General features: G+C 54.1%; 1 protein-coding gene and 1 long non-coding RNA gene across 2 annotated transcripts in view; both read left to right on the top strand.

Annotated features, from left to right (window-relative positions):
- Positions 1-14,596, top strand: part of LOC311624151 — a 244,719-nt gene that overhangs the window by 210,079 nt on the left and 20,044 nt on the right. The window lies entirely within an intron of this gene.
- ATP9A (ATPase phospholipid transporting 9A (putative)) overlaps positions 1-14,596 on the top strand; it is a 124,781-nt gene that overhangs the window by 90,141 nt on the left and 20,044 nt on the right. The window contains exons 15-18 of the mRNA XM_084886983.1: positions 3,594-3,755; positions 11,251-11,343; positions 12,379-12,462; positions 13,760-13,930. Coding sequence (XP_084743109.1) covers positions 3,594-3,755; positions 11,251-11,343; positions 12,379-12,462; positions 13,760-13,930 — 510 coding nt within the window. The remainder of the gene's footprint in view (positions 1-3,593; positions 3,756-11,250; positions 11,344-12,378; positions 12,463-13,759; positions 13,931-14,596) is intronic.

Genomic DNA, 14,596 nt, shown 5'->3' on the forward strand with positions numbered 1-14,596 from the left:
CGAGGGCGCTCGTACAGTGGCTGCCAGAGAAGAGAAGGGGATCTAACCTGGTGGAGGAGTCAGTGGAGAGACCTGGCGGACGCAGCTTTTCACACACCGTTTCTTGGTGTGAGCGCTCAGGGGGTGCTCTCCTACGAGCAGGTAGACGCAGCCCCCTGACTCACTTATTTGTCTTTCCCACGAACCCTGTCACAGGAACACAAACTCTTTAATTCGTATTCCCACGAATCCTGTCATAGTCACAAAAAATTACGTAACTTTTAAAAATCACCATTACTGAGGTTCTCCCTAAAAAAAAGCAGACGTTGGAGAGTCAAAACGAAGTTGATAAACATAAATGTAATGCTTATCACCTGGCAATATCTGCTGTTTATGTTCTGGTATAGATTTTCCCAGAGTCTCCCTAAATTTGTGCATATCTATCTATCTACCTACCTACCTACCTACCTACCTACCTATGTATATACTTATGTAAAGATAGGTAATATGCTAATTAGGCAGTCTTGACCACCTAGTCTAGACGTGCGTGGTGGGGGCGTTGGGTGGAAGCAGGAGGCGCCCAGAGGAGGTGGGACCATCCCGTGCCCAGGAGGGTGGGGGTGAGAGCCCGTAGCGCCCCCCTCACCAGCCCTTTGCCACCACCGCTCACACTCAGAGCGCCCCACCGCCCACCTGCCCGGGGAAGGAGCACAGCGCAGCAGGCGGGAGGCTCCCACGCCCTCCTCCTGTGCCACGACGGGGCGGAGCTCTGGAGACGGGGCGGAGCTCTGGAGACAGGGCGGAGCTCTGGAGACAGGGTGGAGCTCTAGAGACGGGCGGAAGCAGGGAGGTGCCCAGAGAAGGCGGGACCAGCCTGAGGCAACTCAAGGGACTGAAGGTGGGGCTTGAAGCTGCCAGAGAAGGCTGGAGGGGTCTGGCCTGGGCCAGGCACGCTGGAGCTCTGAGTGGAGAGGTTTGGGTGTCAAGGCAGGATGGGGGGTGGGTGGTGGGTGGGCTGCGCGATTTTGTGCGCTGAACTCATAGAATATATATATATATGTGTGTGTGTGTGTGTGTGTGTGTGGCCCAGAATGGACTGAAGTGAACAGTCATTTCTACACTTGATCTTAGCCAAAAGGCCGAGAAGCGATGAACAGTCATTTCTAAATTTCCATGTTGATGGTGCCATTCTTCCTTCTTGAATATTAATTTTAACAATGCTCTGTGATAGGAGCCTGGAATTTAAGTGTGGAATCAAGGGAATTGGGATGGGAGCTGAGGTGGCTGCTGCCTCAGTTTACCCCTGACCACTGCATCGCCTGCCCAACCCCTGCCGCATTTGAACCCGAAACCACCCTGTGGAGCTTCGTGGGATCTATTTTTTGGTTCTGTAAAGAGCACCTTAGCCTGTGGAGAGATTTACAACTTTAAAGGCTGGCGAGGGTGGACTGGCTACTCTTTGGGAGTGTGAGTGTTTATCTCGTGTGTGTGTGTTTTAAATAATTTTATTGATTTCAGAGAGGGAGAAGAAGAGAGAGAGAGAGAGAAAAAAAAACAACACCATAAATGATGAGAATCATTAATCAGCTGCCTCCTGCATGCCCCCCCAGTGGGGATTGAGCCTGCAACCTGGACATGTGCCCTTGATCAGAATTGAACCCGGGACCCTTGAGTCCACAGGCCGGCACTCTATCCACTGAGCCAAACCAGCCAGGGCAAGTGTTTATCTTGCTGAGTGCCACCAAAGAACCGCTTTCATCAGATGTCAGAGCCATGCTTGCTCGTAGGGTAGTACGCATCTGCTCTTGGCAGGAATTCAAAGCTCTTTCTTTTGGCCCGGCCCCGCGTACTTCCGGCACACGTTCCCGGGCACCCGGGGAAGATCATGGAAGTTGACACGGGTGTTCTGTCGCTCACCCACCTATGTTGAAAAGGCCATCATGGGCAGCCTGGCATGCATTCCTCAGATGGGCATTTTAGAGAGGGGTTTCCTGATGAATCCGCAACTCACAGGGACTTGTGAGCTGTGTCCTCCCCTCTCTGCCCCCTGGGTTTCTAGCATTCAATCAAGTTTGGATCTGGTCCGTCCATCCATCCATCCATCCATCCACCCACCCACCCACCTTAACAGTTTCTTTTTCTCTTGCGGCTCTGACCTCCTGGTATTCTGAACCAAGACCCCCTGAGCCCCATCTCTGGCTGTTAAGGACAGTGAGACACAAGACCCTGAAAACTTTATACTTTGATGATGCATTTGAAAGGAGGCTTGGACCTGCCAGAATGGGAAGTGGCCTGCGTGAATGTCACCTTGTTTTGTGGAGGAATGTGGCGGTCCCACCTCGCCCCTGAAGTGTTTGTGCCTGCTACAGTGGAGAGGGTCAGTGAGCGCCCGATTCCAGGCTAAGATTCTGCGCCTCTCTCTTCTCCATGGGACCTGGGCAGGGGAGGGGGGAGGGGTCTGTGTTCTGTTAGGAAGTAGCTTTAAATTAAGGCTGACAAAGTCGGAGTGAGAGAGTGGAAGGTAAAAATGAACGACCCCCCGCAGGGCTCATATCCTGTTGGAATCAGCCCCCGAGGAGCCAATGAGGTTTTGATTAGGACTAGGTACCCACGGGGCAGGGGTAGGGGAGAGGGAGGACCTGCATTGTCATGTGTATGCCCCTTAGCCTTGGTGAGATTCGCTGGCTGTATCAACTCAGTTTCAACTCACTCTTCACAGGGAGCATTTGCAGGGTAGATCATTTCAAATTTAGTCTGCTTCTCCTCTAACCAGGCCTGTGGGGTCCTCAGCGTGGGGGCCGGGCTGTGCCAGAAGTCCTTTGTGGTCCCGGAGTTAGAGATTCTTTCTCTGTTGAATTAGGTACCGGCTTTGGGAATTAGCGGTCTCCCTGAAGCCCAAAGTCACAGACTTGCCCCATCTTTTCAGAACAACAAAGTTGGGTTTGAACCAGCTGTTTGAAAACAAGAGTGAAAAAATTCTTTTAGTAACAATCATGTTTGAAATGCCGGTGCCCTCCTGGCCGGGCCTCTGTCCCTTCCTCGTCTGTGTGACTCGTGTTGTCAACCTCGGCAGGACTGACATCCGGGGGATTATGTTCTGTTGTGTTTGCCAGCATCCCTGCCTCCACCCAGTGGATGCCAGTAGCACATTCCCATCCCTTAGCTGTGACATCCAAACATGTCCCCACACATTGAAGTGCCTTTGGGGGGCAGAATTGCCCACATGAGAACTGTAAATACCCGCCTGGGTGAGTATCCACGAGACCTAAACAGGAGCCTGATGGTCGAGCCACCCCGTCCGTCCAGATAATTGGCTTGGTACAGGTTTTCCCAGAAGCATCTGTAGTCACTTCTCACCCTGTGCCTGCTCTGCCAGGGCCCGGGCATCCGGCCTGCCATGGGGCCAGGAAGAGAGGGCGAGGCCTGCAGGTAGGGGCAGCTGTGAGTGCAGAGCCCCAGGGGCCGGGTGCTGCCACTGTTGGCACAGTCTTCCCAGGGACACAGTGCTGCCTGCATTTCACCTGTCTGCCCCCTCCCGCCTTTGTGTTCCTGTGGTTGACCTGTGAACCGGGACCCTCGGCCGTGTCTGACCTTCGACCCCGTGTTACCTGCAGGTGGCCCTGGTACAGTGGACCGAAAGTGTGGGTTTAACCCTGGTGGGCCGGGACCAGTCTTCCATGCAGCTGAGGACCCCTGGCGACCAGATCCTGAACTTCACCATCTTGCAGATCTTCCCCTTCACCTACGAGAGCAAGCGCATGGGCATCATCGTGAGGGTGAGTGCCTTTCACTTATGACGGGGACCGGTTCGGAACCCCCAGGTACACAGTGCGTGTCCCGGGGCTTGACTTTCTTTCTGCCCCTTTTTATCATGTCCTCCGCTGCCCAAGCTAACGAGGGAACGCGATTCCCTAAGCAGAAAGAACATTAGTTCATTCACCAGACAGAACCTCCGAGAGCTGGCCAGCTCCTTGTTAACCCCGTTCTCGAGTGAAAGGTCTAAGGGATATAGCCTGGGCACTTCTTGGTAAGAATACACTCATTGCATGTTCTTTTGTTGAATTAAATGTATATCTTTTACCGAGGTGAATTCATATAACATGAATGGACCATTTTAAAGGTATAATTCAGTGGCATTTAGAATATTCACAGTGCTGTGCATGCTTTTGTCAGGTTTCAGAGCATTTTTATCACCCCAAAGGGAACTTGTACCCGCTAAGCAGCCACTGCCTGTCTCTTCTTTTCCCTAGTCCCAGCACTCACTAAAGTGCTTTCTGTCTCTATGAACTTACCTGTTCTGGACATCCTATATAATAAAAGGCTAATCTGCAAATTGACTGAACAGCTGAACGACTGGTTGTTATGACGCACACTGACCACCAGGGGGCGGACACTCAATGCAGGAGCTGCCGCCTGGTGGTCAGTGTGCTCCCCCAGGAGGGGTGCTGCTCAGCCAGAAGCCAGGCTCATGGGTGGTGAGTGCGGCAGTGGTGGTGGGACCTCTCTGGCTTCTGCAGCAGCGCTAAGCCACCGGTTGGTTGGTCATCCCAGCAGAGGGGGTCCCAGGCTGCGAGAGGGTGCAGGCCAGGCTGAGGGACTCCCCAGACCCCATAGTGCACGAATGTTGTGCACCAGGCCTCTAGTTTCATATAAGTGGAATCACATGACATATGGCCTTTGTGTCTGGTTCCATTCACTTAGGATAATAATTTTGAGGTTCATCCATGTTGTAACAGTTATCAGTACTCCATTCTTTTTTTATGGCTGAATAATATTCCATGTTGCTATCCATTCATCCGTTGATGGACAGTTGGGTTGTTTGCACCTTTGGCTATTGTGAATAATGCTGCCAGGACATGCATGTACAAGAATTATAATACCTGTTTTCAGTTCTTCAGGGTGGAATTGCTGGGCCATGCTTGGCCAGTCACTCAATTGCTGGGTATATTTTTAAACTTATGAGGAATATCTAAACTCTTTCTGCAATGCTGCAGTATTTTACACAGCAGTATACGAAGGTTCCAGTTTTTCCACATCCTCACCAGCACTGTTATTTTCCATTTTAAAAATTACAGCCCTCCTAGTGGTTGTGAAGTGGCATTTCATTGTGGTTTTGATTTGTATTTCCCCAATGACTGGTGATGGTCCCTCCGGCCCATTTCTAGTCACTGTAACCATCTTCATATGCGTACTGGCCACTTGTATATCTTCCATGGAGAAATGTCTATTCAAGGCCTTTGACCACTTTTTAATTGGGCTGTTTTTTGTTGTTGTTCAGTTGTATATAGCTGGTTACTAAAGCTTTATCCAGGTCCTGGTATGCAAATGGTTTTTCTCATTCTATAGGTCGTCTTTTTACTTTATTGATAAAATTCCTTTGACACACAGAAGTTACTAATTTCGATGAAGTCCTGCTAGTCATTTTTTCCTTTTGTTGATCTTGATTAGGTATCCTATCTAAGAGTTCATTGGTAAATCCAAGGACATGAATTTACTCCTATATTTCCTTTTAAGAGTTTTGTGGGTTTTGCCTTTTAGGCCATTGATCCCTTTGGGGGTTAGTTTTGTATATGGTGTGAGGTAGGGGTTCAACTTCATACGTTTGCATGTGGAGCTCCAGTTTCCCCAGCACCATTTATTGAAGACACTATTGTTTCCCCATTGAATGGTCTTGACACCCTTGTTGTAGTTAAATATTTTTAGTGGGTTTTCATTTGTGCAATCACAACATTATTGAAGAAATGTTTACTCATCATCATTTGCCATGTTTATTTCAGAACTTCTTTTTATGCTTTTGAAACTTTTACTGAACTACAGCATACACAGAGAAAAGCACAAATATCCTAAGTGTGTACACCTCAAGTGTTTAGAGAGTTAACACACCCATGCAGCCAGCCTCCAGAGCAAGGAACAGAAGCCCCCCACCATCACCCTCAGCTCCCTCGTGCCCCATTTCTGCTCACTATATTCCCCTCCCTACAAGGATGTAACCACTGTCCCATTCCTGTCATTGATTCATTTTGTCTCTTATTGAACTTTATATAAAGGAAATTGTACAGTAAATATCCTTTTGTATTTGAATTCATTTGCTCAAATTTTTATTTCTAAGATTCACCCATATTTTTTGCATGCATTGTAGCTTAGAAATTTTCTTAAAGAAATAAAACATGCATTCAATCCAAGACTCCCCGTCCACCGCTCCTAGAATGTCTCTTGCACCAAGTTCCTCATTCTTAGAAATTTTAAAATACTGTTATCAGACTTGTTTGAGTACAAATAACGTGCATCATGGAGTTACATGTATTTATTCTCTATAAGAGGCATTCTGTATCATTTTTGCATTTCCTGTTTTTTTTGCTTAACAATGAGTAAATTTAGTGCTATACCTACACCCACTTCATGCAGCTGAGCTGATTTTCGGTACTGCGTTTTGTGACTGTACCTCTCTTCCTTCTGCCTTTTGTGGTTCTCTTTCGACAGATACTAGTTAGCTGCCACTGGCCAGAGCACAGCTCTGCACAGCCTTGTCTGCTCGAGAGTCCATTGTACGGATGTCGGTGTCTCTGTGCAGTTCTCCCAGAGGGAGCATTGCTGGCTTGTGGAATACGCAGATCTTTAACTCCACCAGGCGTCCTCGGCTCCTCCAAAGGCTTGCTCTAATCTCACCTCCCCCACATTGGATAGTGTCAGACTTTTACCGTGTTGCCTCTCTGAAGAGTCTGGATTAGCATCTTGTCTTCCTACTTGTGCTTTTACTCATGGGGACCACACTTTCCATCCAGGGGAGCCTGGGAACCCTGGGTTCCTAGGCCACTCTCTTCCTAAACCTGGCTGGTCACTTGAATTACGGGGGCGCCGAGTGAGTGAGGGTACTTGGTTCCATCCAGGCCTGTTTTGGTATTGGGAGGTTGCTGGTGTGTTTAAAGGTTCCGTGTGCCATCTGGCATGGCTAGAGAAAACTCTGCCTCTGATCATGAGAATCTTTGGAACAAGAGTCTCATTTTTTTCTGGATTTAATGAGGATCTCTACCACCCTGTCCACCCAAGTCTTTCTTGCCCTAGGAATCCAAGTTATAGATTCTGTTCTAGTCATTAGGAATAGTTGTATTAGAAATTGGTAATAGTAATGATAGCCTGCAACCCGGGCATGCGCCCTGACCGGGAATTAAACCGTGACTCCCTGGTTCATAGGTCGATGCTCAACCACTGAGCCACGCTGGCTGGGCCCAGCAGGTGCTTTCATGCTTTATGGGGTGTGTGTCCTTGGCACCTCTGGCAGGAGGGAGCTCCCCTCCCTTACACCTGCCTTTCTCGCTGGCCTCAGCCTCCGTGACTCGGGGCCTCCACATCTGAGCACACATCGGACGTGAGGAGGACCGTGGCCTCGGAGCCACAGCGTAGATCCCGGGGATGAGAGTCATTATCTCCTGTGGAGTCACTTTAACTTCTTTCCAGCCTTTATTTTCCCAAGTGCGAGGGCCATGGGCTCTGCTAAAGTCATCTCAGGGCTGAGTCATCGGGACTGGTCCTGCAGTGGCCATCCCAGAGCGAGGGGGCAGCGTGCACCCGCCCTTCCTCTGGTGGGAAGGGACTCTCATTCCCAGACACTTTGTCAGACGTGGCCGCGCGTCTTCCCACAGCGAGAGCAGGACGCATGCCCGGAGGCGGGATGCTTTTGGGTGGGCAGATATATCGTCTGAAAACAGCACTCCCTCCTACCCAGGTTATGAAAAAGTCAGCATTCAGTTGCCCTTTGGAACAAATAATTATATAAAGAAGAAGATCAAAACTACTTGTCTTTATTTTCCCACCAAAGGCGGCCGTGGCGACCTCCTCGGAGAATTTCTCATCTGTTTTTTTCAAGCACACGAGTGTGCATATCTGTGACCATTTTTATAAAGTTGGCATTGAACTCCATAGAAGGCTTTCTAAATTGCTCCTCTCCAGTGAACTATGCATGGTGAAATTTTCTCATATTGTTAAAACATGATTTTTTAACAAGACTTTTAATGTGTGCATGGTGTTTTGTTGGAAAAAAAAATGTACCATTATTTAATTACTAGAGGCCCGGTGCATGTGTCCCTCAGCCCAGCCTATACCCTCTCTAATCTGGGACCCCTCAAGGGATGTCCTACAGATTAGGACATCCATCTCACAATCCGGGACTGCTGGCTCCCAACTGCTTATCTGCCTGCCAGCCTGATTGCCCCTAATCGCTTCTGCCTGCCAGCCTGATTACCCCCTAACCACTCCCATGCCAGCCTGATTGATGCCTAAATGCTCCCCTGCCAGCCTGATTGTCCCTAACTGCCTTCCTCTGCCGCCTGGTCACCCTTAACTGCCCTCCCTGCCGGCCTGGTCACCACTAACTGCTCCTTTGCCAACCCAATTGCCCCCAATTGTCCCCAACTGCCAGCCTGGTCACCCTTAAATGCCCTCCCCTGCAGGCCTGATCACCCCTAATTGCCCTCCCTTGCTGGCATGGTCACCCTAACTGCCCTTCTCTGCAGGCCTGATCACCTCTAACTGCCCTCCCCTGCTGGCCTGATCGCCCTCAACTATCCTCCCCTGCTGGCCATCTTGTGGCAGCCATCTTTGACCACATGGAGGCAGCCATCTTGTGTGAGGGTGTGAGGGTCAATTTGCATATTACCTCTTTATTATATAGGATATATTATATATATTTGGATGCTTAGGTTGTTTTTCATTTCTCACTGCTGAGGGGACATCTATGAGCAGCCGTCTTCAGCAGGCTGTCTTTGATGCAATGCGTATTATTTTGCTCATTTTTCTTGGTTTCTGACCTGTCTTCCTCTTTCTCTTGGCTATTGATGGGTGGAAGTCAGCATCCAGGGTGTTCGGACCAGTTTTGCATGTTGCATGCATCTCACTCGGGGTCTCATGCTGGGGTCCCCTTGCCCGCAGGTGACATCTACAAGTACCTGGAGACAGTGTTGGCTGTCACAGCTCCAAGGTGGCATCTGGTGGGTGGAGGCCTCCTCAGAGAATCCGCGCTGCTGTTCACCGTGGCGGGGCCGGGAATGTGTCTGTATATCCTGTCTGTTATTGGAAAAGAACCGTCCGTCACCTGACGTGACGACGTTTCAGCCAGCGATAAAGGCTCTTGGTTTGTTTCGTGACGGTTGGCAGTTAGGGTTCGCTCTCGCCTGGTTCACTAGCCCTCGCAAACGTGGTGGCACCGCCTGGCGCTCGCAGAGTGAAGCTAGGTCTGCGAAAGTCTGTCTGTCTTCTCAGAAGGTGGGTCCGGCCCACAGGAACCCGCTTCTTCGGGGCTCGTGTGCGTGTGCTTCTGGAGGGAGGCCGTGCCGCCCGCTCTGCTCCTCTTGTGCCCAGACGTCCCACCGCCTCCCCGCGCGGAGGGTGCCGAAGGGCCGCTGGCGTAGGTCACGCCCTGGTCATTGTTTGCACAGAAGAGGCCTTTGAACAGGTGCCAGCGCCAGGCCTCGGTGGAAAAGAGATGAGGCCCCCAAGCAATGCCACCCACCCGGCAGATCGCTCCGAATTTATAGCGTCATTTTGCCATAACATGGGAACGCAGTAACCTGGGGATGAACTTGGAGGGAGGAAGTGACTCATGGGAGGAGACAGTCCGCACAGTATTTACGTTGGACGGGAGGCTGAGCTCTCTCGGGTCCCCGCCGGAGGAGGAGAGGAAGCCGGGGAGGGGCCTCATTTCCGACGGCCCCCTTGTTCAGCACCACCAGGGTGAAGGGGAAGGGAAAAAAAACAAAAAACCTCCGAGGCTTTCATGTCCAGACCCCACAGGTCCCCTTGGCCTGAGTCACCGGGGAGCGGGGGCGCGATCTGCCGCGATAAGGCGCCGCCCAGAGCTTTCGGACGCGGGCGGGCGGCGCTGCGGGGCGGGCGGTGCTCTTCTGAGTGAGCACGTTGTTCTGAAAAGATCGCCGGTGATCAGAGGGCTTTGAAGGTTATTTTAAAGGCGGAAGCTGTACTGCTGATGCGGCGCTGTGTTCTTGCTTTGTCCCCGGGGAGTAGAATGTAGGCCCCGGGTGGCCATGGCCACGCGCAGGTCCCTTGCCCGCCTCCCTGCCTCCAGCCTCCCTGTGCTGGGCCTCATCGAGGAAAGAGTCGTGGGAGGGGCGAGAGCCAGCGATTTCCCCAGCATTCCTCAGCCTGGGCGCCATGGGCACTCGAGGCTGGGTGGTTCTTGGTTGTGAGTCTGTCCTGTAGGCTGTCAGCAGCCTCCTGGTCTGTACCCACTGGACTCCAGCAGCACCACCCCATCCGCTGTGACAACCAGAAATGTCTCCAGACATTGCCCCGTGTCTCCTGGGTGGGAGGGTGGGGGGGAGGGGAGGGAATTGCCTCCACTGAGGACCTCTGTGCTGAGAAGCCTCCCTCTCCACATACAGTGTGACCCAGGGCTGTGGAGTTACTACCACTCCAGCGGAAAGGGGTGCCCGGGGTGGGCACTGCCTGTGTGTCCGGCCCTTTGCTACGTAGATGGTCTCGTTTGAGCCACACACACCTCTGCAGTAAGAGTTGTCAGGGTCCCTGAGGTTTAGAGAAAAGAAGTAGCTTGTCCCACGGGGGATCGGCTGGGGCTGGTACCAGGTTCGAGCATTTGATGGCTGTACCGTGGGTTACCTGCTCCCCAGGCGAGCTGGGACTCCCTAGCCCAGTGCTCAGATACCCGTGGGGGGTTGGCTTGCAGCGGAGGTTTTGCCTCCCAGGGGACATGTGCTCATGTCTGGAGACGTTTTCTGTGTCTCCTTGGGGTGCTGCTGGTGCCTGGTGGGAGAGGGCCAGGGACGCTGCCGGAGCCCCTGCCCGCACGGCAGAGAGTCCTCCTGGCGAGTGTCGGAGTGCCAGGGCCAAGGAGCCCTGGTCCAGGGGATTGTCTCCAGGTCTGCGTCCCCCCTAACCCCCCTCCCCCCCCCGACCCCCTCATGGTGATACTGGCCGGCCAGGGTGTAAACGTAGTTATCTTACAGCGTGGGAGCTGTTCCTGCTGGCCTGGTAGTTACTTTAGAAAAACACAAACTAAGTTCTTAAATCCTTTTGATCTTGCTTTCATCACTTAATAACTTTTCAAATGCTCTGAGTTTTGTGCTGTTTTCTGTGGCCTTTGCCCCAGAGCGGGCGGCCCCCCCCCCCCCCGGCTTTTTATCTCGGGCCAAGTGGAAACCATGGGCGTCTGCCGAGGACACGCGGTGTGCCAGCTGTCACGGGCGGCGGGCACTGGAGCGCTCCTCCCCTCACTCCTGCCTCCCGGCCCCTCCCCTCCAGGACGAGTCCACGGGGGAAATTACCTTCTACATCAAGGGCGCCGACGTGGTCATGGCTGGCATCGTGCAGTACAACGACTGGCTGGAGGAAGAGGTGAGCGTGACGAGGGCGAGGGAACCGGAGGCCCGCCCTCACAGGGGGTCAGGAGGGGGGTCTCTGTATTCGCTTTCCACGTAGCACCTCACCCCAGAATGCCGCAGCTTCGCATAACACATTCAATTCTCGCGGTTTCCGTGGGCCAAGAATGCGGGCACAGCCTGGCTGGGTCCTCCACCGCGTCTCTCACAGGCTGCAGTCAAGGGGTCGGCTGGGGCTGGGGTCTCATCTGAAGCCTCAGCCGGGGCAGGACCCTGTCCAGACCCAGAGGTCATGGGCAGGAGTCAGCTCTTTGGTGGCTGTTGGCTGGAGGCTGCCACGTTCTTTGCCACGTGGACCTTCCCGCAGGACCGCTCCCAGTGCGGCAGCTGGCTCTGGCAGAGGGGCAAGCGAGGGCGCGGGACAGGCGGAGAGACGGGCGTCACCTGCCCTCGGAAGGGACCTCCCCTCACTTCGCCACACGCTTTGCTGGGAACAGGGCACTGGGCCCAGCACATGCTCACGGGAAGTGATTATACAGGGGCGTGGCTACTACATCTTCAACGAGGTGGTTTGCAAACACAAATGCCGACGGGGCCAGGCAGATAGCTCAAACGGAACTGGCCGGCAGGGTTGCCTTCGGTATGTTAAAGGCACGGGAGTGCTGCCAGCTGGGCACCTGTCTGCCGGCCGCCCATGGAGGTGGCCGCATGTCACCACCAGCTACTGCAGTTATTTGGGAACATGTTGTCCGAGGTTCCGTTTTCCCAGCAAGCCGGAAATCCACGTCTTCCCGTGCAGCGTCGCACCCTGGACTTAAATTGCGGAGCCTACGGTGCCCATCACAGAACACTTAGCTCGTGTGGCCCGTGGGCCATGCCACGCCCTCCCCTGAGAAGGTCCACTCCGGGAGACGGCTTGGGGAAGGCAGGGTCTGGTGGGGGTGCTGTCCCCATGGGAGGGGCCTGTCCCCTCAGCGTCTGGCCCTCCTCAGCGGGCGTCAGGGCCCCGGCAGAGCCCCAGCGGCCCCGCTGATCGCCCTCTGCTCCACAGTGTGGGAACATGGCCCGCGAGGGGCTGCGGGTGCTCGTGGTGGCGAAGAAGGCTCTGGCCGAGGAGCAGTACCAGGACTTTGAGGTGAGTGGCTCTGTGACGGCTGATTATTCTCAGCCATGCCCACCTGCCCGGCCACGTCTCCTCCCAGCGGCCCCTCACTCCTCCCGCTCCTGCCATCAAGCTGTCCCCTCTGAGCGCAGCCAGCTTCACTCCGGTCCCCGGGCCTTTGCACTTGCCTCTGAGTGCACAGAGCTCGTGCTGCTCCGCGGCCCGCTCCCTCACTTCCTTTGGCTCTCAGCTCAAATGCCGCCGCCTCCGAGAAGTCCTCCTGGACTCCCCATCTGAGGCAGCCCCTCCTCAGTACTCCCCACCCTTCATCCCATTTAACTTTCTTCTTCGTACTTATCTGGAATGACCATGTATGTAAACGTTAATATCTCTTTTCTGGAATCAAATCTTTTTTGAGGGCACTTTGTCCCCCTGCTTGGCTCTGATATCCCCCACATTTAGGCTGGTCCTTGGCACACAGCACACCTCCTGGAAAATTTGGAATGAGGCCCTAATTTCTTAAAGCTGTAAAAAAAAATCATTGATTTTCACAGCCAAGGGTTCCAGCATAAATATGTCATCTTGTCCCATAGAGTATGTGTCCCTGAAGGGAAGTGTGTTTGTGAGATCCCCAGTCCTGGCATGAAGCCAAGCGCACACATGCAAGATGGGAAGGGAGAGGTGAGGCTGGGGACAGGCTCTGGGCCCTGGTCCTGTCCCACCCAGAGGAGCTGTGCTTGTCTCTGTCCCTCCTCTGTGTGAGTTCTTCGTAAAGTTTTAACTAACAAGAGGCCTAGCCCGGATCCAGCCCACCTTCCTTTCCGTTTTAAAGGCATCAGTTTCGAGTCGGCCCAGGAGGGGCCTCTGATTTTCTCCCAGGTCTTTGCCAGCACCGTAAAGAGGGGGTGAACAGAAGGGTTGGGCGATGGTCTAGGAGAGTGGGACTTTGTCAAGGATTCTTGGTTAAAAGTGCGTTTTGTGGGGGAGAACCTACTGTTTTTCTGAGCTCTTGAGTTGTGCCAATCCTCACAACAACCCAGTGAGGTTGGGGCTGGTATTGCTGCTTCTGGATGAAAACAGTAGAGGCTTAGAGAAGGTGAGCCACTTGCTGGAAGTTGCACAGCCAGTGAGTGAGTGAGTGCAGAGCTGAGGGTGGAACTCAGGTCTGTCTAACTCCCGAGTCTGGACTGTGAACACGGAAGGGCCCGGAAGCCTCCGTGTCACCCCTCTGAGGCCCACACCAGGTGCTGCGGCGGGATCGGCATGCCGCCCCCTCGGTGCTGGACAGCCTTGCACCGCCCGCCCTGAGCGCGTCCCTGCTGTGTCCCAGGCTCGCTACGTGCAGGCCAAGCTGAGCGTGCACGACCGCTCCCTCAAAGTGGCCACGGTGATCGAGAGCCTGGAGATGGAGATGGAGCTGCTGTGCCTGACGGGGGTGGAGGACCAGCTGCAGGCGGACGTGAGGCCCACGCTGGAGACGCTGCGCAACGCCGGCATCAAGGTAGGCGGCCTGCGGCGGCCTGGCTGCCGAAGTGCCGCCCGGGGAGATGGGCTCCGGAGTTACACAGCCATCCCTGGAGCAGAGTGTGAGGTGGGAGATGGGGGAGAGTGGGGGAGAGGGGGCGGGGACAGAGGGAGCCAGGCGTGCAGGGGCCTCAGCCCTGTCTCAGGTGGGCCTCTCGTCACCTCCCGCCCCGCAGCCCTGGTGTGGAAAGGCCTGCGCGTGCGCTTTCCTGGCCGGCCTCCCTGGCCACGCCAGGCTCCAGCAGGCAGGACTGCGTGCGGCTCCTCGTCCCTCATTGCCACGCGTGTCCATTATATCCCTGTGAGTGGCCAGCCAGCCAGCCGCCTGGCCGTGGGTCTGGGCGAATGGGTGGCCACCCAACAGAGAGACCTCCTGCCCCAGCAAACAGCCACGTGTACGTTTTGTCCTCTACTGGTTGGGGCCCTGAATGTCCAGTCATGTCATGGGGAGAGGCCAGCAGAGGGCGTCTGAGAGCCTCTGGAGGATCTTCCAATTCCTGGCTCAGAGCCTCTGAGAACACGTATGTGTTTCACCCGCCTCCGCCCAGAGCAGCTCTGGGTGCGTCCTCAGTCCTGTGATCCGCAGAAGCGCGGGGAGCTGGGCCGCGGAAGCCTGCGGGTCAGACCTGCCGCCAGGGCGCTC

The sequence above is a fragment of the Pipistrellus hanaki genome (genome assembly GCF_964339955.1).
Source record: "Pipistrellus hanaki genome assembly, chromosome: 6".
NCBI classification, from domain to species: Eukaryota; Metazoa; Chordata; class Mammalia; order Chiroptera; family Vespertilionidae; genus Pipistrellus; species Pipistrellus hanaki.